This window comes from Calliopsis andreniformis, chromosome 5 (genome assembly GCF_051401765.1).
Source record: "Calliopsis andreniformis isolate RMS-2024a chromosome 5, iyCalAndr_principal, whole genome shotgun sequence".
Taxonomy (NCBI): Eukaryota; Metazoa; Arthropoda; class Insecta; order Hymenoptera; family Andrenidae; genus Calliopsis; species Calliopsis andreniformis.
Genome location: NC_135066.1, coordinates 2176535 through 2201361, shown reverse-complemented (window position 1 = coordinate 2201361; position 24827 = coordinate 2176535). Strand labels below are relative to the sequence as shown.

Genomic DNA, 24827 nt, shown 5'->3' with positions numbered 1-24827 from the left:
TAAAAACGCTTCAACGTGTTTATATCGTTTTTAAAAATTTTTTATAAATTTTCGTTGGTACTATTACTTAAAAAAAAAGAAAATAATTTTTTTATGTTTGATAATTTCCGATCGTTCGTAAAATGCGATTATTGAAATCGTGTGTATAGTGATTAGGTATTTAAATGAAATATTCGATGAAATACAGATTTAGCGAAAAATCAATTACTTGGTATATTTGATTTTTTAAATTAAATATAATCATGCTTCATTTATAGATAGCGTTTATGCACTCGCTGCTCTACGATTGGTGAATTTACCTATTCACTTCTAGTATCTACCGGGTGTCCAAGAATTATCGAAATTTGAATCTTTTCGATTTATCAATTAATTAATGACATAACAGCTTTTGGACCCATTTATTGAATAGATAAAGTATTTATTTATAAATTATTTATTTGCATTGATATTATTTACACAAAAGATTATTCCTTTCTTAGGCAGTATTGCATAATACACTAAAATGTATTTCTTGTTATACAAAAGTTTTAATAATATTGTACAGTAGATAATTGTTAAATGGTCAGTGCTTTATAATGTCAATGTATCTTAGGCTTAGCAGATTTTATTTTCTTCAACTTCTTAAGTCCATTGATATTCGACTTCAATAAATTCCAATACGCTTGTTGAAACTTATTTACATCCTTGGAATGAATCTGAAATATGGAACACATTACTCATCATTTCTATCATTTTATGCAAAAGTAGAATACAGTTTCATCGAGTAATAACATACAACAGTAGAAATTTTCTTAGACTTTAGCTTGGCTCTTACTAAACAAAGATATTCAGTTGGTGTTGGTAAAGGAGGCCTGCCTTCTCTAGGTACTGGTTTGTTATAACCATTAACTGAAAAAAGAATTGCAATATTTATATAAAATCTTGAGTCACCGTAACATTCATGCGACAGGAACTCGATTACTTACACCTTTTAATAGTAAGTACCACAGAACCAGAAATACGGGATCTCTCAAAAAGTCGTGTTAACTCTACTAAAAACTGAAATTAAAATTAACATAAACCCTCAGGAAATGACAAGCTTTTCAAAATTAAACTTTACCGCATCGTTCTCCAGCAGAACCATTTTGCTAGTTCCAACATATGCCTGTATAGTCTGTCAAGTACTGTTTGTCACGTTATAGGTTAGGAAGCATATTCGTGTAGCGAATGTGCTGCAGTTCATTAAACAAGGATAAATATATGACAACCTAATGATGACTCCACATGTCAACGACGAAACGCGCACATTTTTAACCTACGAATTTTCACTGAAATTTATTAAATTGTACTTACATATCTACCTATATGTATTATCGATATTTTTAAAATAATCACCTAATTATAAAAAGAATTTTTCAAAGTATATAAAATCCTTCTTTAAAAATCAATCGTATATTTGTAAAGAACTTGTCAATGAAGATTTAATAGAAACACGTCGACGTTTTTTGTTAATAACGCGAGGAACATTTATCGACGCATAACTCAGTATTTGTGAAAGAAAATACTTTCGTATAGCGAATAAAAAATTTTCTGTTGATAAGAAGCAAACCTGTTAGGAAAGTATCTATTAGCAAGAAGTCACAATGAACAATACGAACGTATTCGTGAAAATTTGTGAACGTAATCAGTGTATTTATGAGAATAATAATACTATTGAGGCGAATGCGAACAATTTGAGCGGTTTAATTTCTTGGTTGAGAGACACCCAAATCAAAATTAACGATTTTTTAACTGGACTCGTAGAGAAACAAGATGGTTCTGCCGATGTTGAAAGTAAATAAAAAGAAAAGAGAAAGAAATGTCAGAGAAAAATGCAGAAATAATTTGATCCAGGACTTGCTGTAGCTAATCGATTTTTATCAATTTTAGATCAGCTAACGTCGGAGAGTGATTCGGATTTTGATGATATCGAAGTTAATCCTAAGAAATGCAAGCTGGTTAAGTAACTGCATTGTTGTACCGAAATCCTGTACGATACTCGAAATATTTTATTCATGCGTGTTATTACTATATAATGTGATCAATTTTCTATGTTGTTCCTTTTTAAACAACAACTTGCTCTAGCTTTGTGATGGTTAAGAGTTTAAGAATAATAAATCGAGAGTAAAGGAATTAAAGGAAATCTGTATGTCTGTAAGGAAATACGTGATCGGTAAACGTGAGTGTCTTTTATTGAAATTGTTGCATTGTTGCATGTCTAATGTTTTGACACTGTTTTATTGTTTGGTAATTATCATCTTATTATAGCACATACAATTTTTATATTATGTGTAATACTTAATTAGTAGTGCTATTTCTATTTTTAAAGATAAAACATGTCTTACACGCTGTCCAACGAGGCTCAATTGCGCCATATAATAGAATGGTTTCAAGAATGGTCCGAAATGCAAAGAAGTGATTTCTTGGAGGTACTTCTGGAACAGTGTGGACCCTCAGACCTAGTCTCCAAAATGAAAAATTTGGGATACACGGAAAGTTCTGACAGACCTCCCAGTCTATTTCAATGTCGTGTAAAACTATTTAGGGGATGGAGCCATAATTGGTCTCAGCAGGAAAAGGAGTCTTTACTTTTATCAATTAAAAACATCGATTCTGTATTTGGAGAAAAATATGAGGAGAAATTGTTGGCTCTAACAAGTGAAGAAAATAATTCATAAATATATTCTCTAGCGTAACTGATACTCTATAGTATTATAGGAGAGTTAAACTATTTTTTATTTAATTACAAAAATGAAATACTGAATTCTGATTAAAAGGTATACAGTCAAGCCAATAGTAGGTTTTAGTATCTATTGTTTTCTGTATACTGTTGAAATGAAAATTTAGAATACCAAGTTTTAGTTAAATTTAATATAAAGGACTATTGAAAATATTTAAACATTTTATACCACTTTTGATAGCATAAATTTTATAAGATACATATATACATTCCAACATACTTCTTTTGTATAAATAAAGAAAGGAAAAGGTTTTTATTATCATATTCTGGTATAAGCATAATAATTATAGATTATTAAAAACGGATACATTATGTTGCTTATAAAAATAGACATATTCTATTAATCATTTGAACGTTATTTATTATCATACATATATTTGATTTAAATTAATTTTTTTAAATATTAATTATTGCACTTTTCATCTTATTTAAATTTGAAAGTTGTACTACTTAATTGGGTATTATACAATAATATAAAATTAAAATATACATCTTATTTTGAATTTACAATATAAAATATGAAAAAGTGAAAAATGATTAAAAATGCTTTAAACATTTTACTATACAAACATTAATGGAATGCAAATTACCCTTTTCTGCTAAATGCCTAATATCAGTCATTTTCAGCAGCTTTGCATAAAACACTGTGATATAGCAAGAAATAGGACGAAAGGAATATCTAAGGCATATTACTTACTTTTATAATTCAATTTACAATTATACCTTTGATACTTGTTGAAGCCATTTCATACATATTGCTTTAACTACACTTTGACCCAGTCTATCAGCTTCTTTTAAAATTTTTCTTACATCTTGTGCCCTTTTATGCTTAGAAGCCAATAAGTATGCATTTTTTAGTTGTTTACACTCGATGTATGCATTTATCTAAAAGTTAAAAGATTAAAAAAACATGTATAACATAAAATAATAAATGGACGTGCATAACATAATTTTACCTTGAGTTCTACATCAGTTATTAGTCTGATAAGGCTATGAATATCATTTTTTAGATCCAATTCTGGTTCACTGTGCAAAGGATTCAACAGTAATTTTACACAATGTGTTAGAACATAATCTGATATGACGTATGAATTAGGAATTCCAGAAGTATGGCAACATTTAATCAATTGTTCTATTGCAGGAAGATTGTTTTTTATTGTCAAAATATGACCAGTCAAAGAATATATTTTTTGTTGTGGTAAATTATAATCTGAAAAAATAATTTTTAAATTCAAATCAATATTGTATGTTATCTTATAAGATATATTCATAATTATTGAAACTATTAGAATACCTTGCATTATTCTGAATGCTACTCCAAATCCTTCTTCAATATTTCGTCCACAAAGTATGGCTAAAACAGCTAAATCTATTTTTTGTTGTTGATTGCCAAATAGAGTTGGTAATTCAAGAGTAGAAGAATTATCAGAGTCCTTGTCAGGAAATAAATTCAAAAATTTAATGGGATCTCTTCCCTCTTTTTCACAATTTCCCAAAAATTTTGCAATTTCCATTTGTCTACATATTGTGTTTACGTGTTTATCTATTTCTGCAGGATCCATTTCCATTGTTAAAATACCTTGATTACTATGTATAGAACTTGTGCTTTTTTTCCTCTTTCGATTTAGTGTTTCGATTTGTAATTCAGATTCCAAATGTTTCTGAGCATCTACCAAAAGATTTCTTCTGGCACATAGATCAGTGTAATTACTAACTTCGTTAAGATAAAACCGAATGCATGTCATTGCAGCTCGTATGGAATCTTTCATAAAAAGTTGCAATTGATACAAGATATTTAAATATTGTCTTCTCTCCAAACTATGACAGACATAGATCAAATATTTTTTCCAAATTAGTAAACTCGAATCTTTATTTTTCATAGCTTCATGAAGCTTGTCAGTACTACCATTTTTTAAACAATACAAATAAATTGCATTGAAAAATAAATCGGGTTCTAAATTATTCTCTAATGTAAAAGTAAGGCATTTGTTAAATTCCTCATTTTTTAGGAAAAATTCCAAAATCGAACTGCAACTTCCGTAAGTCAACAAATAGTATAGACTTTCGTGATAAAAAGCATTTTTTAATTGTCCTTGATCTGTAATCTTGAGATTCCCAAAGTTATTTAATATTTCTTGCGAAGCATCAGATCTATATTGATGAGAATATAAATGTACATGTTGTTTGAAAGTTCTTAAATTATCTAATATTTGTAAAGTTTCTGTGAGTAACGGTGGGTCTTTCAATGGACGATTTTTTCCAAATTCTGTGCTTTTTAGACTTGTATCATCCACAACAGCTTTTTTGGTCTCGTCAATTTTGCTTATCTCAGTCTTTGATTTTTGAGTTTCTCTGGTGATCTGACTTGCTGGCTCTTTCGGGTATGACAAAATTACCCAGTCATCAGAATCTTCATTTTGAATTTTATCAAGACAATGGAAGAATTTGTCTCGTGCTTGATCAAAATATCCCATTTTCAGGCATGCTTTACCCCACGTCGCCCAAACACCCTGTGTATCCAATCCTGCTTTGGTACTCACATCCAAAGCAAGAGTCCACTGTTCTTTTTCAATTAAAAGATCTCTCAATTTTCTCAATGTATGTTCTTTTAAATTATCAGAGGGTATGAGGTGTAAACAATCAGACTGTACGAGACTAGCAATAAGATCTACTTGCGATAGAAACCGATCACAATGCACTAATCCAGTATTGAGACCAAGCTTGGCACACTTAACTTTTGCAGCAATTAGCAAGGAACGTATCATTTTGATGATAACAATGTGATCCACTTCAGGATTTACTTTTCCACCACTTACGGGTTGTAAGAGACGTTTCATTTCATCACAGCGATCTAATAAGAAACTGTAACAATGCATTTTATGTTAAATATCTTTGAGAACTAAAACTTATTTACTACTTATGTGACATAATTGAAAATGTTTTTAAAAATGGTAAGTACCTAGTATATGTTTTGTGATCTGAATGCAAGTCTAGAATAGCCAAACATAGAAGAATATTTGGTGCATACTCAAACGAAAATTCTTCTCTAATAGTTTCATTATGTTTCTGATCTCTTGTTAATCTCCAGTAGTCAAACAATTCACTACTAGGAGTGGATGGCGCTCCTTGGACTGCATTCATTTGTAGTACTGTCTGTCGTTTGCAATCATCGCATACACGAACAAGAACAGAAGGTGGATAACCAGATACTTGCATGCGATGTTGAGAACATGTTGCACAAATAACACGACCACACCTACGACAATGATGTCGTCGGTTAAACATTGAGAATATAACACTTTTGCAGCAACTGCATTCTCTGGCCTATTAAACAGTAAAGAATTAGAAAAGCTGAATATAATGTAATATTAAAAATTGAATACTGTTTTGACATACCTTATCATTAGGTATCCATTCACTCTTGGTAGGAACTGGAATAGGCATAACAAATTCTGTATTTTCTGTTTCTAAAGCAGGATGTTGTACATTTCTTGATTTGTTTTCAATATTATCACACTGTAAAGACACACGAAAATCTAATGATTTCTGAGCATAAAATCTTATAATAATATCAAAGCTACTTCTTGACATATCCACTTGTTCTAATTTGTCTTCGATTCTACTTAATATTTTCTTAATACTTTCAAATTTGCAGTTCATTAGTAATTGTTCTAGTATTAATAGTGGTTCTTTTATCAGATGAATGTATAAAGATCTTTCTCGAGCATCTAACATGCGTAAAATATCAATTCCTATTAAGATTTTCTTATACTTTATTGTCTCTTTTGTATTGCAATGTTCTAATAAATAATTGCAAATAAACTGCAACGAGTCTGTGGATTCTAGCTTCTTTAGTACAGTCTTGCACAACTCTATTGATTGATTCAAAGGTAATGCATGAAGAAACTGAAAAAAACTATGTCAGTTAGATAATCAAATTATATAGGCCATAAGTTTATTTGACATTTTTTTTAACTACCTTTAACGTCTGCTTAAAGTTTTGAGATTCATTTTTTAAAAGACCTATCAAAAGGTCTTGAGTCACAGAAGGATTTATCTCTAAAGAAAATGCTTGACTTTCTAGCCATTCTATGCACAATTCAAATTTATCTGCGTTTATTAATGACTTGATAATTTGAAATGGTTCAACTTTGTCTGTGCAGTAAGCAACATCGTACCAAGTACCATTAGGTTTAGTAACACAAAATGGAAGCATCTTGTGAAAAATGAGTATTCTATGTAAAATTTCATTTAGTTGCTGTTTACAGTGTATGGGTAATTTGTAACTATCAGTATGATGCACTACATATAGTAAAGCATTTTCACAAATATTAACATGCCACCTGTTGATATTGTATAATACTGTTTGACTGAGCACGTATATATCTTTGATCTGATATACATATTGTAATATATTAGTGTGTAAAATAGTATCTTCTTTTGATACAATGCAACTGAGAACTCTGTCTTTAAAACATTGTAGTTCTGTATTTACAACTAGATTATCGGTTAAAGCGTTTAAAAGTTTCAAACAAGTACACCATTGATTTTCTTTTAATATAGTATCAAACTGGGACCATAATTCATGCATTGGCATTACTTCAAGGATAGCTGCGAAAGTTTGATTATTTTCAAACAATAATTTCGTTTCTTTGGCCCATGGTGCACATAAGAGATTTTCAAGACAAGCAGTACATTTCAAATTATCACAATTGTTTTCCAAGATGGTTGGATTCTCATTATGTATCCTTTGCAAAAGGTAGGAAACAATCCAACAATGACCTTCTAGGTATTGCAACAAACTTGATCTCACAGTAAGAACTTTCCGTATTTTTTTGACTTTATTAATCTGTTTCTGATGACTTGCATTACAATAATTCGAATATTTTAATATTATATCGTATAAATAGGAAGGTGTTGTATATTGCATACCCACGTTTTTATTAGAAAGTTTCAAGTAATCAACAATCGAAAGCAGTTTATTACTGTTATTAATGTCATTTGCATTATTTTTGCAATTCTCAGAATAAAAGTTTTGATATTGTTTCACCATATCAGGCAATAGAACTGCCGTTTGTATTTCTGTATTTTGTACTGATTTTTCAAATGCTGAGGTATAATAATCAAGATAATCACGAAAAGCATTATTCAGATCTACATTTAATGATTCAGTGTTGTATACCTGTGAAAGGAAACATATTAGTAAAGGATATGTAAAATGCAGTAGCAACAATGAAAAATACATACTCGAATGCAAGGTGTTCCATAAAATTCATTAGCCATCATAAAAATCACTCTTGGATCATGAGTAATATCCAAATCTTGCCATGCTGGTTCATTGAGTTCTTCAAGTTGTATAAAAAACTTGTTGTCTAATATAATATTATTAAGCAACTTTACTCTAAGTGCATCAAGTGTTACTAAGCCCAAATCACCAATTAAATACCCAATTGACATTAATGAAATTGCATGTTGTAAATCATCAAATGGGGGATCATTTGCCCAAACAGTTAAAGTAGCATGCAGAAACATTAAATTCCAAGTGTTCAGAAGAAAAGTCAGTGTTTCATCACCCATGGATAATTCACTTAAATCTAGATTTATAAGACACGATGTTTTACTTAATACATCTTGAATTTTTGAATGTTTGGATATAGTTTTACAAGTACTATGACTTAAGTAAGATTGACCCGGGCTTAAGCTCTCTAACACTTGCAAGACTTCTGTTAATATGTCTGCAACACATTGATTGGGTTCTTGTATTTTATAACTTAAATCCTGAAAAAGGAGCAATTATTTTTTGATTATTTCAAACACGTTGACATCATTTATAAAAGTGGTACATACCGATTTACATGATGCTTTATTTAAAATGAAACATCCAGTATCTTTATTATTTATAAGATACCTCATATTTTTCTCATAAGACAGTCTAGGGCAAGCAGTTGTAAGAATACTGTATACTAAATTGACTTGCAAATCGTGTGCAATTGACTCAAGTTTGTTTGGCTCATTTTTTAGTTGGAATATTTGATATCCAAAATAATAATGCAATGGAATTCTTAACAAGTCAGAAACCATGAGTATTGGCTCTTCAGTTGGAATAATTGTGTGCAGTAATTGTAAATGAGAGCACACATTTTGCATGTATTTATCTTTTCCACTGGTAATTGTAGTCATGTTACTAAGTATCTTTAAACCTGGCAAATAATTTCCATCCTTTAATATTTTATTAATTGTATTTTTATTTAACTGTGATTCTTTAAATTCATGATGTTTAGTCATAATATCAGTCCAAAATTCCTCTTTCTCTTTGAATTCCTTGATAGAAAATGGAATTTTCGCATCACAAAGTACATTCTCTATAGAAATCAAATCTTTTTTTTCATGTAGCAATTGATAAATCTTGACAAAGAAATGTGCATATTCAGTATTGTCAAATGTTTTGCAAAGTTTTAAATATTTCATAGCAACTTCACACAGGGTACTTGAAATAGAATAAATTTGACTCATAGTCAAAGCTAAATCTAACACACAGATTGTTAATATTTCGTTACTGTTGTTACTCTTTGTGCTTAGCATTCGTAAATTAGTTTCTTGAGATGCCAGAAACGTCTCAAGTTTACTAGTTTGCCTAGAAGATTGTATACCTTCTTGTGTGACTTGTCTTAGATTCTGTAATAATACAATAACTCCTAAATTAAATATTTAACCTGTAAATGTGAGATTAAATAATGCACAAAACATACCTCCAACGTGGGAGACCGTAAATTGTCTGTAAATTGATTTTGATCTCTTAATACATTTACATCTTTATGAGTGTCTTCTTTAAATACATATAGTGCCTTTGAAAATTGCATTTCTGCATTTAGTTGAGTATTTTTCATTCCAAATGTCTGCAAAGTGAAGACCAATACTTCATTCCCATAAAATATGTTATTTAACAAAGCATTCATTATATTGCTGTTTTTAACTGTTAGAGTTGTTTCAGCACCATTATATAAGGTTGAATACAACTACATAGTACTGTATTCTTCATTGTTATTACTGTTAGTTTCACTATCATTCTTTCTTTTACACAGATTTCTTTACAAGATAAGAAAGAATTTGAGATTTCATCTGATAACAAAGATTACAATGAGGAAAATGAGAATGAAATGATTCAAGCTGTAGATCTCCTAAATGCTGGCCTTCGTGAAGAAGATGAAAGTAGATACAGACCACTACATTCTTTTGTAGAAAACTACAATAAACGCGGAAATATAAATAAGATGCAGTTTACAAATGTATTTGCTTACTTAGAACCAACCATATGGGAAAGTTCAAACATAGAAAACACTGACAAACCATTTGTTGCTGGGTTTAAAGAAGTTTTGGATAAAGTGTTTAACAAATAAATATTAAACGTTATGTCATATCAAAATATAGATCTAATTGAAACTAATTTTCAGATTACGAAAGGTTAATGATCTAAATTTATACAAGCAATTACTTCGAACAAAACGTCAAGAAGAATTTGAAGATTCTACAGCAGTTAATAAAAAAGTTTTTACTAGACAAATTGAAGATACAGAACCTGGTGAAGAAGCTTATGATTATGAAAAACTTAAAAAAGAATATGAAGAGCAAATTGGAGAGGATATAGATGCTAATAAAATAGTGAATTACACTGCTGAAGAGAAAACTGAAGAAAACCCTAAAGAAGCATTACAAAAATTACTTGATTTCAAAAATTGTACAGAGGAGACAGCAAAATTTGGTATTAAGGCAATAGATTGCTTAATCCACAATTATGAACATGAAAAGAAGAAACCTGTCGTAAAGAAAACAGTTCACAAAGCAGCAATGATGATTAAGGTTTGGTTCCTGATTTATGTGTGTCTTGCAATTCCTTGCTGGTGTCAGTATGGCAAGTTATCAAATTTAATAACTTTATCAATTAAAAAAAGTTCTAACAGCTACATACACCCATTATTATATAGGCTGGTGTTGTTGGTGTTTTCGTTTTAAGTTTTGCTTCCCACGTAAAAGAATCTTATTTACAAAACAGTATTATGCACTTAATCCTCCTGGTACATTACATACACAAATGAAGAAGAAAAAGCAGACAGAAAAAACTGTAACTTATGTACCGACTGAATTTGAGGAGGATGCATACGAAAAGCTTGAAACTGCAATAAGAAATATATAAATATGTTTTCTGTGTTAGTAATATTACCTGTATAATATTTTCAGCTTTCGCATAATCGTTCTTCCACAAACACTGTACAACTAGATTTTCTTTTGTTGCCAGCATGAAATTGACAAATAATGGTTTATGCATAATATCTTTAGTTGTGGAATCTAATGTTAGTGCTATATTTTTAGAACGTTTTCGCCATTTAGTATTATTATATATCAGATCAGAGTCAGAGCTGCTATCAGATTTGACTTTTGTTTCACTTGAGGTATTGCCTTCTTGATAAAAGAGTATGTTTTCTTTAAAACGATTAAGAGTTAGTTTAGAGTCGAGAAAACCTTCGGATTTAGCTGGAGGACATTTACTCATATCTTTGGCTATATTGACATCTTCAGTAAACTCTGAATTTGTGTAAAGTTCTAATCGCCATTTAGCATCTGCTATTGCTGCATTAATAGAAAAAATATTCCTCTGAATTTGATCAATTTCGTCTGTACATTTATTTTCATTTTTCATTTTAATGCATTCAATTTCAGTGACTGACATAATATCTTTCAAATGAAATAATACATCTCTTATTATATATTTGTTACAAATAAAGCCCATTAAATGTTGTTCCGTCCTTTTATTGTCGAATTTTGATTGCTCATCTGAAGTACTCATATTGTACGTATCATATTTTTTCTGATTATGATCAAAGTCTTCATGTTGCAAAAAAAGTAAAGAAAATATGTTTTCTATTACTTGCACACGCAAACTGAGTGGGTATAAAATTTTTAAATAATGTTTCATGTCAGAGAAATGATTTGCGATAACAGTTTGATTCGCATTATAAACATCAGATAATAAAATAGCTTTCACAGTGCTTAGCATGCTACAATATGCATAAAAAATATTTTCAGACTCACAAAGATCTTCCAATAAATTTTTTATTTCATTATAGTCTTGTTCATGCAAATGTGTTGTCATTTTTAACACTAAAAGACAATTAAAATGTTGTAACAAATGAAATATATGTTTTATAGATATCTTTTGTTGAGATGTTTCTTGAATTTGAATGGTATCATTAGTCTCATTTCTTTTTTCAAACCAATGCATGATATATTCTACAATTTTCACATGTTCCTTTAATGAGACGTTTAGTTTTTGTAATGCAAAGTCACATTCACAATTATAATTAGATATTAAAAATTTGATTGAATTATATAGAAAATTGTCAGCTTCTTCAGTTTTACTATATGAAGTTTCTTCTTTTATACAATCATTTAAAACTTTGAGCAATAAAACTGGCCAAAAATTTTTTAATAAATTACAAGACATTATTGATGAAACATCATCATACTTTTCCTTTATCAGTAAAATGTAACAAATATCCTGGAAAAAAATATTAAATAAAAATAATTGTATTATGGTCTTAACTATAATATTGATTTAAATATCTTTATATTATCACCTACCAAAATATCTATGACCCAGTGTAATTTCATATTAACTATTCTTCTTATAAGATTATTTTTATTTATAACTGCTGTGGAAGTAGATGCACAATTAAACAATACTTTTTGAATTCTTAATGCATTATTCAAGTTGTTAGCAATTTTAAAATGCGCATATTCTTCATTGATAAAGGTGCACCATGTGTCAAAAAGTTTTTTATCTGTTCTTGAATATAATACAAGTTCAATATCTTGAAGATTGTATATTTTTAACAACATGGGAAAAAACTCTTTAGACAATTCAGCTGCATCATATTTAGGTATACACATATTTGATATGATACATAATATGCATCCAGAAGAATTATCGTTCACCAAGTGCTGATTAGATGATTTGCATTCTAATAATTCCTTCACAAGGGAAAAATATGTATCTTGAAAAGCATTAATAATAGTTGATTTCTCAAAACATGCAGATAATAATTCATTAATAATCCAACATATAATACTTGGATTATTATAAATATTTTCTTTTACAAATATAAACCATTCTTTATGTATTTGTTTGAAAACCTCTTCTGAATTGTTTTCATATAGCATCAATAGTCCCTTCAAAATGCATAAAAGAAAACATTATAAAAATATGATTACTAATTGACACAACCCAGTTAATCATTGAAATATCTACCTGTTGCAAATGATTTGTCAAATTCTTGCACATTTGTAAAGCATATATTATTTCTACATAACTATGCTGCTTTCTCACATTTTTGTCATCCGAGGCTACATTATTAATCAGATTTTGTAATAATAATTCAGTAATCCATTGATGTTGACTGTAATTTTGAGAATGACTAAAAGTCAAAAAGGATATTTATATTTTTGCTAACAACTAGGAAACAGCATAATATGAATAATTCATAAATATAATATATTATTTATAGTCTTTAAATATTATATATGTTCTTATACATAAAAGCATATTGTTACAATATATAAAGGTTTATAAATGTTGTACTTACAGTAAATTTGTGATTAAAGTTTCTGATTCTAAGAAGTCCACAGTGTCACTTGGACAAGGAACAAATTTATCGCTGATATTCTCTCGGTGAAGAACGAGAGACGTATACCACAATTTTGACAAAATACATTTACTTATTTCTAACGCTTCCATTTGCTTTGACATTTTTTCGAAATTTAATTGTAATAGCACAAAGAGATGAACAATGTATGCATTCCTTCGACCAACATGCGTCACATCGTTAACAGATAAAACTGAAACGTTCACAATGACGGAATTTAATTCGACATTTGTAAAACGTTAACATCTATTTTTAGAGTTACTTCTCGTAATCCCGCTTAGGATCTGGCTTTTTGCAATTAAATAATCAACATTTCACGAGTGTATTAAAAAATTGGCAATATATCATAGACATTACGAAAAATACTGTCTTTAGGTTAATCGATACAAACGTAAATTCTCTCCTACGTAAATCCGCATAGAACCGCATGGGATTTGGTGTAACGTGATCGCTTGTAAACTTTATGAAAAAGAAAACAAAATAGACAGTTTTATTTTGCAGAAACAGATTTATTTCATTCATTTTCACTTTCAATTAATTGATCGAAAAGATATTGTTTATTGCAAATTCAAATGTAAAAAATCTTAACCTTTCCCGATCAAAACACTCGTATGATCTTGTATATGTTAATCTTACGTACAAATTCGTGATTTATATTATGATTATAAAAAGTACGAGGACTGCTGATTGTCATTCTTTTAAACGAATGTTTCATCCTTCACGGTGTTTATTGTAGAAGGTTAAATTATGAGGTTGCTTAACTTTAATATAATGGGAAAAGCTATTAGAATATTAATGAGTAATTCAGTGAGAATACGTACGTGGACAACTTTATCAAACTATGTAGCAACACATACTTCATTACTAAATGCTGTAGATACGATACAATCTTTCCAAGGTAATGATATTGTTTGCATCAATTGTTTAACAATTATTCAATATTTACAATATATATATTTTTTTAGATACCTCATTGAGTAAACAATTAGAAAGTCCCAAGGAAAGTATAGAAAGGTGTATTGATATAGATTCAAATAATGAATGTCAAGATATTAAAACTACTCAAGATTGTTGTAAAACCATAAATGAACAAAGAACTGTTCAGATGATAGTTTCTTTAAATAAAAAAATAAAAAACAGAATACATCCTATAGATGTAAAACCTAACGATCTTGTTGATATATGCCAAACAATACAAAGGGATATAAGAACTTTAGACCTCAAGCATATTATCATGTCTATGAATATTTTGATATTTTTAAATATCCCATCTGATAGTGAACTGATGCAGACAATATTTCAATTTATAAGATTTCGTATAAATGATTTATCAGTAAGACAAATTATTTTTGTACATCGTTTATTGGCTGATTTACAACAATCACCTTTGATTTATGCTTTACTTACTGCTTTACCTCATGCATTTCGTCATAGAATACAATTTGAAATTGATGCACAAGACATGTATACTCTAAACTATGCATTTACATATGCTCGTGACATACGTGATATAGAATCAGTAAAGTATATTCTGGATGTTTTATGTGCATCTCTGGAAAATATAACTACAGACTTGGCAGTAAATATATATCGTGGGTTTTTATTGTTACCAGATCTATCTGACTCTCATGTGAAACTTTTATCGAAAACGAATAATGTAATAATAGCTAATTGTACTGATCTTCGTACTAAAGATATATGTTTTTTACTGAGTTTCATGGCTATTAAGTATAAACAATGGTAAGTATTAACTGACTTTAATTATTATGAGATTCATTTATTTAACACATTTATTTATTCTAGGATGCTGCACCTTTTTTATGATGAAAACGTTTTACGTGCATTGTGTAATACACTTGTAAATAGAGATTTAGAGTTTCATAAATATTTATCTGCTATGATGAAATTAAATACTTTTTGTTATTGTGATATAAATATTCTAGACTCTGTAACAGAAAAATTTATTGAAAAGAAGTATTACTCCACAAATTGTTCACACTTTGAAATATTCCCTCTTGTAAAAGGTCTTAGTACTGGTGATTATAGAACAAAATTTTGGCCAATTTTAAAACCAAAATTATTGCACAGTGTATTAAATACAGATTTTTCATTGCTGTACTTAACATCCATAGCTATTCGTTTACTTGCATTGGATTGCTATTGTCCAGAGCTATTTGAAAAAGTTTTTACTTTATATTATTGTAACTATGATGACATAAATAATACAAACATTTCACTGAATGTATTAAGGTTACACCAATCTCTTCAGTACTTTTATCGAGAATATGATGGGATTACTTTAGGTCAAGATATGGTACATAAAATAGTAGAAAACATTAATGTTAAAAAATCTAAAGATGATAATTTGTGTGAAACTTTTAAACAAGTGTTTGGAAATGCTGCATATATAAAACCTAATTTAAAATCAAAAATTGGTTGGAATGTAGGTGAGGAATCAGTTTAATCATTTGCACAAATAATCATGAATAGAAACGATAAGTACAGATTACTAGACTTTATTTTTGTTATTTTAGATTGCACTATTGTGTTACAACCAGATGGTTCTTTTATGAACATTAATGATAACAATTATAATGTTACATTTATTGAAGATTTGGTATTACCACCTGATTATTGCAAGTAAGAAATTTCACATTTTAAGATAAATTTAATATTCGTAAATGTAAATAATTGAATATTTTATTTAAATTGTAACATAAAAATTAGATGAATGTATTTGTTACAGGCTTCTTATTTCTATTTTTCCATATAAAGCATATTGTAGAAATATGCAAACAATGCAAAGTTCATGGAAGTTATTCTTAAATATACTAAAAGTATCAACAGAAGCTAATATTTTTCCCATAAATCCATATGTACTGAATAATCTTCATGAAAATGCAAGAGCTAAGTATCTCGAAGAAGTTATCAAATTTAAGTTTAAGGAAGTAACAAATTATTTAAATTAGTTTCACACAATAAATTAAAATACTTGTTACATAATTTGTAATTAGGAAATACAAAACATGTATGTGTATAACAATTTATTTATATGAAAATATTTACAACATCCAGCAGTAAAATTGTATGGTTTTAGACTTTATATATTTCTTACATATCCTTAAAAAGTTGTATTGCATCATAATACAAGAAATATTTCATATGGTACTAATTTTAATGTGAAAATGAGTATTTTCGTATACATATACAAGTACTAACATATGTAGAAGGCAGTATATCTATTAATATGTAAATAAGATAAAAACATTATAACATTTTTGTCCTACATTCGCTTTTTTTGTCAGTAAATTACATTGATGTACATTGTCATCATAAGAAATACACTTATATAGACACACAAATAATGCTTTCATCAAACATAAAAAGGATATATATTTATAACGGAATAATTAAAATATTAAATAGCACCAGCTAGCACCATTTTCAAAGAATAAAAAACGATTATTAATATCACTGATTTAAATCAAATAATTTTAAAGCATTGAAAGCAGTAGCTAAGGCAACTTCTTCTGGAGTAATTCGCATAAATGCTGCTACCATTTCCACTATTGCTGGCAAGGCACATGGTTCATTACGTTGAAAGGTACAATAGCGATGAAGAAAAGTCATGGATCGTTCAGTAAGAGCATCTTTAACATGTGCAGGTAGTTTACTAGCTCTAGTATTGGGATACATGAATGGTGCATCTGTTTCCACTAATATTCTTTCTAAGGGTGCAAGTCCTCTTTCTAGAAGTTGCCTTATCCCACTATCAGACTTATCTTTACACAAATATCCAGTAATTCCTAGATAAAAGCCATGATCTAAATAAACTTGTGCTTCTTCTGCAGTTCCAATAAATGAATGAATTAAAACTGGTGGTAAACAATCTTTGTAATGGTTAATAACTTCTAAAACATCTGTTTGAGCACCTCTCTCATGTATTATAAGTGGTTTATTTAATTGACATGCAAGTTCTACTTGTTTATGAAATACAGAACGTTGTGTTTCAGGATCAGAGAAGTCACGACTATAATCTAATCCACACTCTCCTATTGCCACGCATTCTGGATTACTAGCTATACTTTCAAGTTCTTGTAATGTATCAGGATTTTCCCATGATTTTGCATCATGAGGATGCACACCAGCAGTAGAATAAAGAGTTCCAGGATATATCCTAGTTAATCGCAATGCCTCTTTACTAGATCGAATACTTGCACCTGTTACCATAATCTTTTGTACCCCAGCATCCTTTGCTCTCTGAATTACACTATCTAAATCTCTGCTATATTTTTTGTTGGTAAGATTGGCACCTACATCAACTATGATGTAATTTTCATAACACTGTGTCATAGCTGAGGAAATAGCATTTTCCTCTGCATTTGATGCAGTAGCATTTTCAGCCATTCCTTAATATTTGATTACAATATCTGAAACAAGATATAAAAAACAATTGCTTTGAAAACTATTTTTTATACTACACATATGTCAGTCTCACCATACAAATTTTAAATGTCAGAATAAAAAACAAAATTCACAGGAGATATTTTGCAAGCATTAAATTTACTATGCTCGATAATTGTTCATTAATTCTTCTACTTAATATATGTATGTTATGTATGTACGCATACACATGAGTATACAAAAATTGTATAATAGACAATTAAATTACTTAACCTGCCTTGAGTACAATGTACAATGAAAGGGAAATGCATACTACATTTGAAAGGAGAAAGCACATTTATAATCTTAAATCTATGTTAAATATCCTATGGCTAATGAAACTTTTTAGATACTAACGATAAAGTGAAAAATGCATCTGTTGCCAACCCGTTGAAACAGCTTTCAATTAATTAGTAATGTCACGATTTAATTTTCTCCAAAAAATAATAGAAAATATTTAACGCGCATATGAAGACAATAATTCACCAACAGTATTATGATTTTATTAGATTTAATCTCACTTTTTTAGACTAAGGTCGAACATTGACACACACGTATGTGTATTAATACCCACATATATATACATAACATATACATAAAAGTACATAGTATACACTGGTATACACTTATGGATACCATTGTCGTACTGTGTCATACGACTGATAGCTTTGTAAAAAATTAATTCAATGCAATAGATGCTAAGTTCCTAATCATTTTTAACAGTAACAAAATTATGCAAATTTTCAGTACATGTGTACGTATATCGCTCTTTTATAAAAAATCTTTTAAAATGTAAACTTGCTTCAATTTACTGCGCATACACACCACACACACACAACACACGCGCGCGCCATATATCACACAGCATGACCGCAGTAAAGCGTAGAATTTATTTTCAGTAATTGAACAAAGTCATTTATTGGCACCATAAACTTAGAAGAGACATATGTAACAAAAATTTTACAATTATAAAGTAATTTGAATGTTTATATTACTTGTATATTGTATTGATTGTAGTTTTATTTCACAATTTTGTTGCGAGGAAAAACAGGTATAGCTTTACAAGACCTTTCATCTAGGCGGGAAATATAATTATCATGAAGGTATCTATTTAACTATGTTATAATAATACATTTATTTTAATAATGTATATAAGTTACAGTGTACTAATTTTTTTAATATTTTTCTCTTATTATCATATGATAAATTGATTTTTTTTCCATAGAAAAGAAAAACAAGGCGTCAACTTTTGGCAGAAAAAGAGGCTGCTGCAAAACAATTAGTTCATAAAGCAAATTCTGTAATCAATCCTTTAGAACCTTTAACTTCTTTTCATAAATTTATAACTAAAGACAATCAGGTTATTCAGCTTTCTTGTATGAGGGCTAAAAATGCTCAGCCTGAATGCATATCATGGATATTTGATATTATGGAGCGTAATATGAAATCTATGTATGAACAATGCGATTGGGGGTGGGATCCTGAGACTAAACAGAAAGAATTAGTAGAACCAGCAGCCTGGTATTTAGTAGCATCTTCAAATGACAAATTTCTTGGATTTTCTCATTTTCGATTCGATATAGATCATAGGGAGGAAGTATTATATTGGTATGTATTTCTTTTCTATATATAGTTCATATAATGGTAAATAAAGTGGTCTGTCTTTTTAATGCAGCTATGAAATACAGTTGGAATCAATAGTACGGCGGAAAGGATTAGGTCATTTTATGATGTCAGCTCTTGAGTCCATGGCATTAGAAAATAAAATGCATAAAGTGGTGTTAACTGTATTTAAACATAATCCATCAGCTATGCAGTTTTTTTATTCTCTTGGGTAATAATATATATTTGCAATTATAATACAGATATAAGTAAATACAAAGAAATAAAATATATTTTTGTTTCTGTAACTTTATTACAAGACTTGTTTCATATTTTCTAGTAGAGTATACATACATTACAAGTGTACAAAATTACATTTTTTAAAGTATGAGTACGACTAGTATGAAAATGTACCTCTTGTTTGTAGAAGCTTGATACGTCATTTTTTATTATATTTTAGTACTTCTTACATGTACTTTCACTGTTCTAATTAAACTATCATTTCATGATAGAATAAATATAAATAGATCACAGTGATAAGAGGAAATACTTTGATAAATATATAGAATTTATTTGATTAAAAAACACAATTTATTCCTAAAAATTCGTGTAAACTTGGAATGATAATTACAATTTTTATATTTGTTTAGAATTTCACAATGAAATAATTATCCAATCATGACAATATTGTCAGTGAACTAGAATTACAATTGTTTAATGCTACTTATATCTAATTTGATAAATATCTTTAATAGTAATTAACTAATTATAATAAAAATTGTAGACTAGCCTAGTTCACTGTGTAGAGTATAATTTCTATTATGCAATTTTATTATGCTTGAGTACGTTTACAGTAAAAAGAAAAATATTAATAGTTTTCATTTAATACTGTTTCAGTTACAAGTTGGATAAAACCAGTCCACCGATATCAGATCAATTGCACTATGTTATTCTGAGTAAGGCCGTTGATAGTGGAATAACGAGTAAAAAGAAAAGCTAAATTTATATTAAAAGTTTATCAAAATAAAATGCTAAGTCTTCGTTTCTAACCTTAGGATTGTGTTTTATGAAACAAGATCGGTAATATTTGGTGCGGACATAAAGTAACAATAGATGATTTTAAAGATGGTCCTACATTGTGAAATGTAAGAGGAGCTTTGCTAATAGCCCAATCATCTATATAATTAAGGAACTTTGTTAAATGAATTTCTCCAGACTCAGAAACATTAAAATGACGCAAATAAGAATTGTCATTCCAACACATATCCAATGCTGCTTGGTGCAAAACCATTCCTATACCTTTACCAGCTCCTTCAGGAACAGAAAACACTCGAAAACTTACGATATTTATATCTACAGGAAGATCATAGCGAAGTGGCGAAAAATAAGCGTTTAAATCAAAAGGTAAAGAGCTTTCTGGATGCATTGCAATTATTGGATGCAGTAGTTCCTCTGATGCTAAATGACCATACAATGATAATAATCCTGCTGGATGATTTGATGATGGCGTCGGAGATGAACAAAGATGTTTTTTCTTCTCAAGAACGAGCGTGAATAAATGAGTTGTTAGTAAGTTGTCGGTTACTCCTTGACCTAATCCTCTGTTATCGTCTTGAAGTAATCTTCTGTCTTGCATAATCTGTGCAGAAATATTTTTAATAATTACAACCGTATTTTGCTTTTGTTCAAATTATAGCAAATATTATACGTACTTCAATTTGTCCAGATGCCATAGAACTTACGCCTAATGGTTGCGCCGTTAGTACTGTTAATCTTACTCTTTTATCCTCTATATATGCACTTGCTGCCATCGGGTAATAGTTTCCTTGCGTAGGTAGCTTTGGAAATCTTTGACGCTTAATCATCTAATTAATGATCATTATTTTACATAAATTTATAAAGTTATTGTACATATAAAACAGTGACTAGTTCATACTTACATTAAGTCCATTTAAATCTGTAAAAAATTGATCGCCTGAAATTATATCTGTACTCAGTCTCATAGCAAGTTCATAATTTTGTGTTTCTGATATGTCTACTTTATTAAGTATGTGTAACCCAAGTCCATCACTACCAGGAGAATTATATAATGTACAAGTGTGATGTACATGTGCTAATTTTATAAATACTTTCGATACAATGGGCCCAGTTATTAAGTGTATGATGCTCTTGTCCATGAATATTAAATCTGGTTCTGGTTTGTCGGGTAAAAATAAGTAGGCTCCACTTTTATCTTTACCAAAGCCTCTTGTACCATATTTCACAAATTCCAAATGAATAGGGAATGTTGTATTACCGACCTTCAAAGCTTTCAAAAGACCTGATTTTCCGAAAGATGCAGATAAGTCTGGCCGTTGCATAATCGAAAATTCTTGGGCGTTTGGTACTACTTGAATTTGATTAAAGCCTGGTATTTGTGGAAGATTAATATCTGTGTTAAAAACAGTTACACTTGCAAGATGTATGTCCTTGTGAACACTGAAAATTGAAAACTTAAATTACTAAAAAAATGTAGACATAAATATATGTAGATAAAAGATATCGTACTGTGAAAATGAGGATTTTGGTAGAGCATGAACTATGTATGTTGTAATACCAAATCCAGGTACAGTAACTAAAAACGATAATTCGTATCTAGCAGCAGTTAATGCAGCAGGACCAATCCAAATTGGAGAAATCTGACATTTAACTGGTTGACCCATTCGGTCAGTAACTCTGACAAATGGAGTTGAGATTATTAATGTTTGTACTTTTGTTCTTTGTCGTGGAAGAGAATTATATAAAATAATTTTTTTTAAGGGATTCTCATCCCCTAACATAAGTACATATTTGTCTTCTGAACTGGTATGACGTAATCTTTAACAGAGGAAGTAAATACTTTAAACATTAATATTAATGTATTTGAGAATTAAATGATATTAAACAATTTCTTATACAAACCTAGTTTCATCAAGCGTTATGTATACAGCATCCACATCAACTGGAGTTTCTTGTGGAGTTTTCAGTAAATGTACTACAGATTGTTGAAGCACATGAGCAGAATTATTTAAGGCTACTATCATTTTCTTTGCATAATCTATAACTACTTCATCTCTAGCAGTTCCAGTAATACCATCATGATGTTGAAACAAAGCATGCGACATTCTTGCTTTACTCAAACGTTGTGCAAGTGTTCCTTCTACTAACTTATCATTGCCTTTAGTCCAAGCTATAGTATTTAATATTTCTGATGCTCTTAGTAAACTCAGTAGCACGCGATCTAGTCGTTTGTGAAAAGGCCTAAAATATAATTAATATGTATTTGTTAATTTATAATTAGTATATATTTTAATATACCTTGATGTATAGTATCCACTCCAATAGTGATCATCTCTGTCAGAATATGTAAAGAAGTCTCCAGACAGACTGGGGAATTCGTTTAAATTATGTTTTTCCCTTATTGCATCAAAATAGTCACTCAGTGTTCCAAATCTAATTTGAACATTCAGTTTCTCATTCTGATTCATGTAATCAAAGAGCATTTGGTAATTTTTATACTGAGCATCCCATTCAGTAAAATGAGTGTATCTAAAATCATCTCCTAATGGTGCTAGCACCACGTCAGTTTTAAAAAGTTGAGCCTTTTTACGATATTGATCTAGTAAAAGAGCAGCTTTATCTGCAACATTAGCTTTAGTTATAGCTTGTGGAGCTACTTTCCATGGACAAGTCAGTCCAAAGCTCTGAAGTCTAAAAAAGTCAAATTGACAACACACTTTTGGATCTGGTCCACACGTATGTGGTACATCATAGCTATAAAATGGCATAACATGAGTAAATATTTCTGTTGACCCTTCATTATCCCATAATTGTCTCCATCGAAATTCTAAACGTTTTTCTTTGGCTAATCTCTTTTTAACTGAATAATGGACTCTTTGTATGAGTACATTTTCTAATCCAGCCTTCTTCAAAAGATATGGCATGGTTGGTGAAAGTCCAAATGGATCAATAGCCCAACCTGAATTTGGCGTATAATCTAAATTATATTTTAACCATTGATGACCTTCTGTAAGTTGAGTGAGTTGAGCTATCCAATGAGAAACAGATTCATCTGGCATTACCCACCCTCCTGATACAATTTCTAACTGGCCATCGTGTATTAAACGTCGGACTAAATTACGCGTTGTTTTAGGCTGGTCTTCCCACCAAAGTTGAAAAAATGATATCTCTGCCCAAATAAATTTACGCCTTCTGTCCTCTACCAATTTAGTGACCATATTGTTCAATATATTTCGTGTTTGTGATGTATAGTACTTTTCAAAAGTGCTCAGCCAACCAGGATCATTATGGGAATGAGGCACAACAAAGACTTTTAACTTTCTGTTTGGATGCCATTGCTTATCATCATAGGTAATGTTCCATCCCTGTTTCCAAGCTCCACCATCTACATTATCAAATTCTAATTGTCTGTACAGTTCTAACATTTGTATATCTACTTCTGGTATTTTCTGTATATTAAAATTACACGTTAGTACTTTTCCCAAATTAAAGGAGCTTGAAGATATAGAATGATTATAATGATTTACAGAATGTGCAATAGGAACAAAATTTTTTGCTTCTGCTACTTCTCGCAAAGCATTCATAACTTCATGATGCTTATTAAAGTCTTGTTCTAATTTAGCAAGTCTGTTTTCAAAATGCAGCCACTGATTCTGAAAGTAAACAATAAATTAATAAAGTTTAATATAAGTACACATAGATAAATTTATTATATTTATAGTGAACTTACATCATTCATAGAAAGTTTGGAACCTTGTCCAGGTGGAAAAAGTGTCAGATCCATCATTAAATATATCATAACGCAACAGGCTAGAATTAAGCCTGCTCCAAGAATTGCAAACGTTTTTCTAGTTCTCATTTTTGTTTATTTAACGATTTAAATACAGCAGTATTTCGTATGGAAGAAAACTGTCACTAACAGTTAGAATTAGTATAAAAATGAAATAGTTTCAATTCAAACCTCTTTAATAATAAAAGAACCTTAACCTAACTTATACAATATACTTGAAGTTTTCATGCCTATCTTTTATTAAGATATCTTATTGTCCATGACAGAAATATAAAACCATTCGGTTCATATTAAATGAATTTTATAAAAAACTTGCACATGTTAAAGTTACATTAAAAAACAATACTCAGTTAACAGCTTTGGATCACCAACTGCCGTATGCATACATATATATGTATGCATACACACGCATGTATATGTATATATATATAAATATAGACAAGTGGGCAAATTTACATTAGTTACCATCAATAATTCTAGTTTTTAGTTTTTACTTCTA

At 29.6% G+C, this 24827-nt stretch overlaps 8 protein-coding genes and 1 long non-coding RNA gene across 14 annotated transcripts; 5 read left to right on the top strand and 4 right to left on the bottom strand.

Annotated features, from left to right (window-relative positions):
• Positions 1-423: 423 nt before the first annotated feature.
• Positions 424-1484, bottom strand: Srp14 (signal recognition particle 14). 2 transcript variants are annotated; one of them, XM_076378338.1, is made up of 5 exons: positions 1375-1484; positions 1100-1294; positions 966-1038; positions 815-888; positions 424-695 (listed from the first exon to the last, which is right to left on the bottom strand). In XM_076378338.1, the coding sequence occupies exons 2-5, from the start codon at positions 1121-1123 to the stop codon at positions 579-581; spliced, it is 288 nt and encodes a 95-aa protein (XP_076234453.1). In that variant the 5' UTR covers positions 1124-1294; positions 1375-1484; the 3' UTR covers positions 424-578. The 2 variants fall into 2 exon arrangements, with proteins under 2 accessions (XP_076234453.1, XP_076234452.1); XM_076378337.1 differs by having other exon boundaries at positions 776-888; positions 1375-1471.
• LOC143179220 (uncharacterized) lies at positions 1468-7433 on the top strand. Of its 3 annotated transcripts, none has more exons than XR_013001916.1 (3): positions 1468-1812; positions 1909-2008; positions 7322-7433. It is a non-coding gene; the product is annotated as an uncharacterized LOC143179220 (long non-coding RNA). The 3 variants fall into 3 exon arrangements; XR_013001915.1 differs by lacking the exon at positions 7322-7433 and adding an exon at positions 2104-2263; XR_013001914.1 differs by lacking the exon at positions 7322-7433 and having other exon boundaries at positions 1482-1812; positions 1909-2263.
• On the top strand, positions 2355-2880 carry LOC143179554 (uncharacterized protein C14orf119). The gene is made up of 4 exons (XM_076378851.1): positions 2355-2676; positions 2737-2740; positions 2796-2814; positions 2866-2880. The coding sequence occupies exons 1-4, from the start codon at positions 2355-2357 to the stop codon at positions 2878-2880; spliced, it is 360 nt and encodes a 119-aa protein (XP_076234966.1).
• On the bottom strand, positions 3105-13625 carry Sptz (zinc finger FYVE-type containing 26 spastizin). The gene is made up of 13 exons (XM_076378339.1): positions 13396-13625; positions 13062-13227; positions 12395-12982; positions 10977-12311; positions 9508-9654; positions 8606-9433; positions 8006-8536; positions 6738-7940; positions 6155-6664; positions 5718-6082; positions 4053-5620; positions 3715-3968; positions 3105-3643 (listed from the first exon to the last, which is right to left on the bottom strand). Exons 1-13 carry the CDS (start codon positions 13557-13559, stop codon positions 3476-3478), a joined length of 7827 nt encoding a protein of 2608 aa, XP_076234454.1. The 5' UTR covers positions 13560-13625; the 3' UTR covers positions 3105-3475.
• On the top strand, positions 9692-10982 carry LOC143178942 (uncharacterized). Its single transcript, XM_076377888.1, has 4 exons — positions 9692-9763; positions 9841-10142; positions 10210-10667; positions 10741-10982. Exons 1-4 carry the CDS (start codon positions 9692-9694, stop codon positions 10947-10949), a joined length of 1041 nt encoding a protein of 346 aa, XP_076234003.1. The 3' UTR covers positions 10950-10982.
• Positions 13407-16543, top strand: LOC143179212 (uncharacterized). The gene is made up of 6 exons (XM_076378328.1): positions 13407-14126; positions 14192-14353; positions 14421-15195; positions 15259-15902; positions 15990-16095; positions 16202-16543. Exons 2-6 carry the CDS (start codon positions 14203-14205, stop codon positions 16422-16424), a joined length of 1899 nt encoding a protein of 632 aa, XP_076234443.1. The 5' UTR covers positions 13407-14126; positions 14192-14202; the 3' UTR covers positions 16425-16543.
• A 383-nt stretch (positions 16544-16926) lies between these two features.
• LOC143179215 (3'-5' ssDNA/RNA exonuclease TatD) lies at positions 16927-18592 on the bottom strand. The gene is made up of 2 exons (XM_076378330.1): positions 18256-18592; positions 16927-17885 (listed from the first exon to the last, which is right to left on the bottom strand). Exon 2 carries the CDS (start codon positions 17860-17862, stop codon positions 16927-16929), a length of 936 nt encoding a protein of 311 aa, XP_076234445.1. The 5' UTR covers positions 17863-17885; positions 18256-18592.
• A 151-nt stretch (positions 18593-18743) lies between these two features.
• On the top strand, positions 18744-20533 carry Naa40 (N-alpha-acetyltransferase 40). Of its 2 annotated transcripts, XM_076378336.1 has the most exons (5): positions 18744-18846; positions 18950-19001; positions 19124-19506; positions 19574-19732; positions 20398-20533. In XM_076378336.1, exons 2-5 carry the CDS (start codon positions 18996-18998, stop codon positions 20498-20500), a joined length of 651 nt encoding a protein of 216 aa, XP_076234451.1. In that variant the 5' UTR covers positions 18744-18846; positions 18950-18995; the 3' UTR covers positions 20501-20533. The 2 variants fall into 2 exon arrangements, with proteins under 2 accessions (XP_076234451.1, XP_076234450.1); XM_076378335.1 differs by having other exon boundaries at positions 18744-19001.
• An 18-nt stretch (positions 20534-20551) lies between these two features.
• On the bottom strand, positions 20552-24572 carry Alpha-man-iia (alpha-mannosidase 2). 2 transcript variants are annotated; one of them, XM_076378323.1, is made up of 7 exons: positions 24269-24572; positions 22837-24191; positions 22441-22779; positions 22048-22356; positions 21441-21978; positions 21213-21365; positions 20552-21139 (listed from the first exon to the last, which is right to left on the bottom strand). In XM_076378323.1, exons 1-7 carry the CDS (start codon positions 24395-24397, stop codon positions 20552-20554), a joined length of 3411 nt encoding a protein of 1136 aa, XP_076234438.1. In that variant the 5' UTR covers positions 24398-24572. The 2 variants fall into 2 exon arrangements, with proteins under 2 accessions (XP_076234438.1, XP_076234440.1); XM_076378325.1 differs by lacking the exon at positions 22048-22356.
• Between the last annotated feature and the right edge of the window lie 255 nt (positions 24573-24827).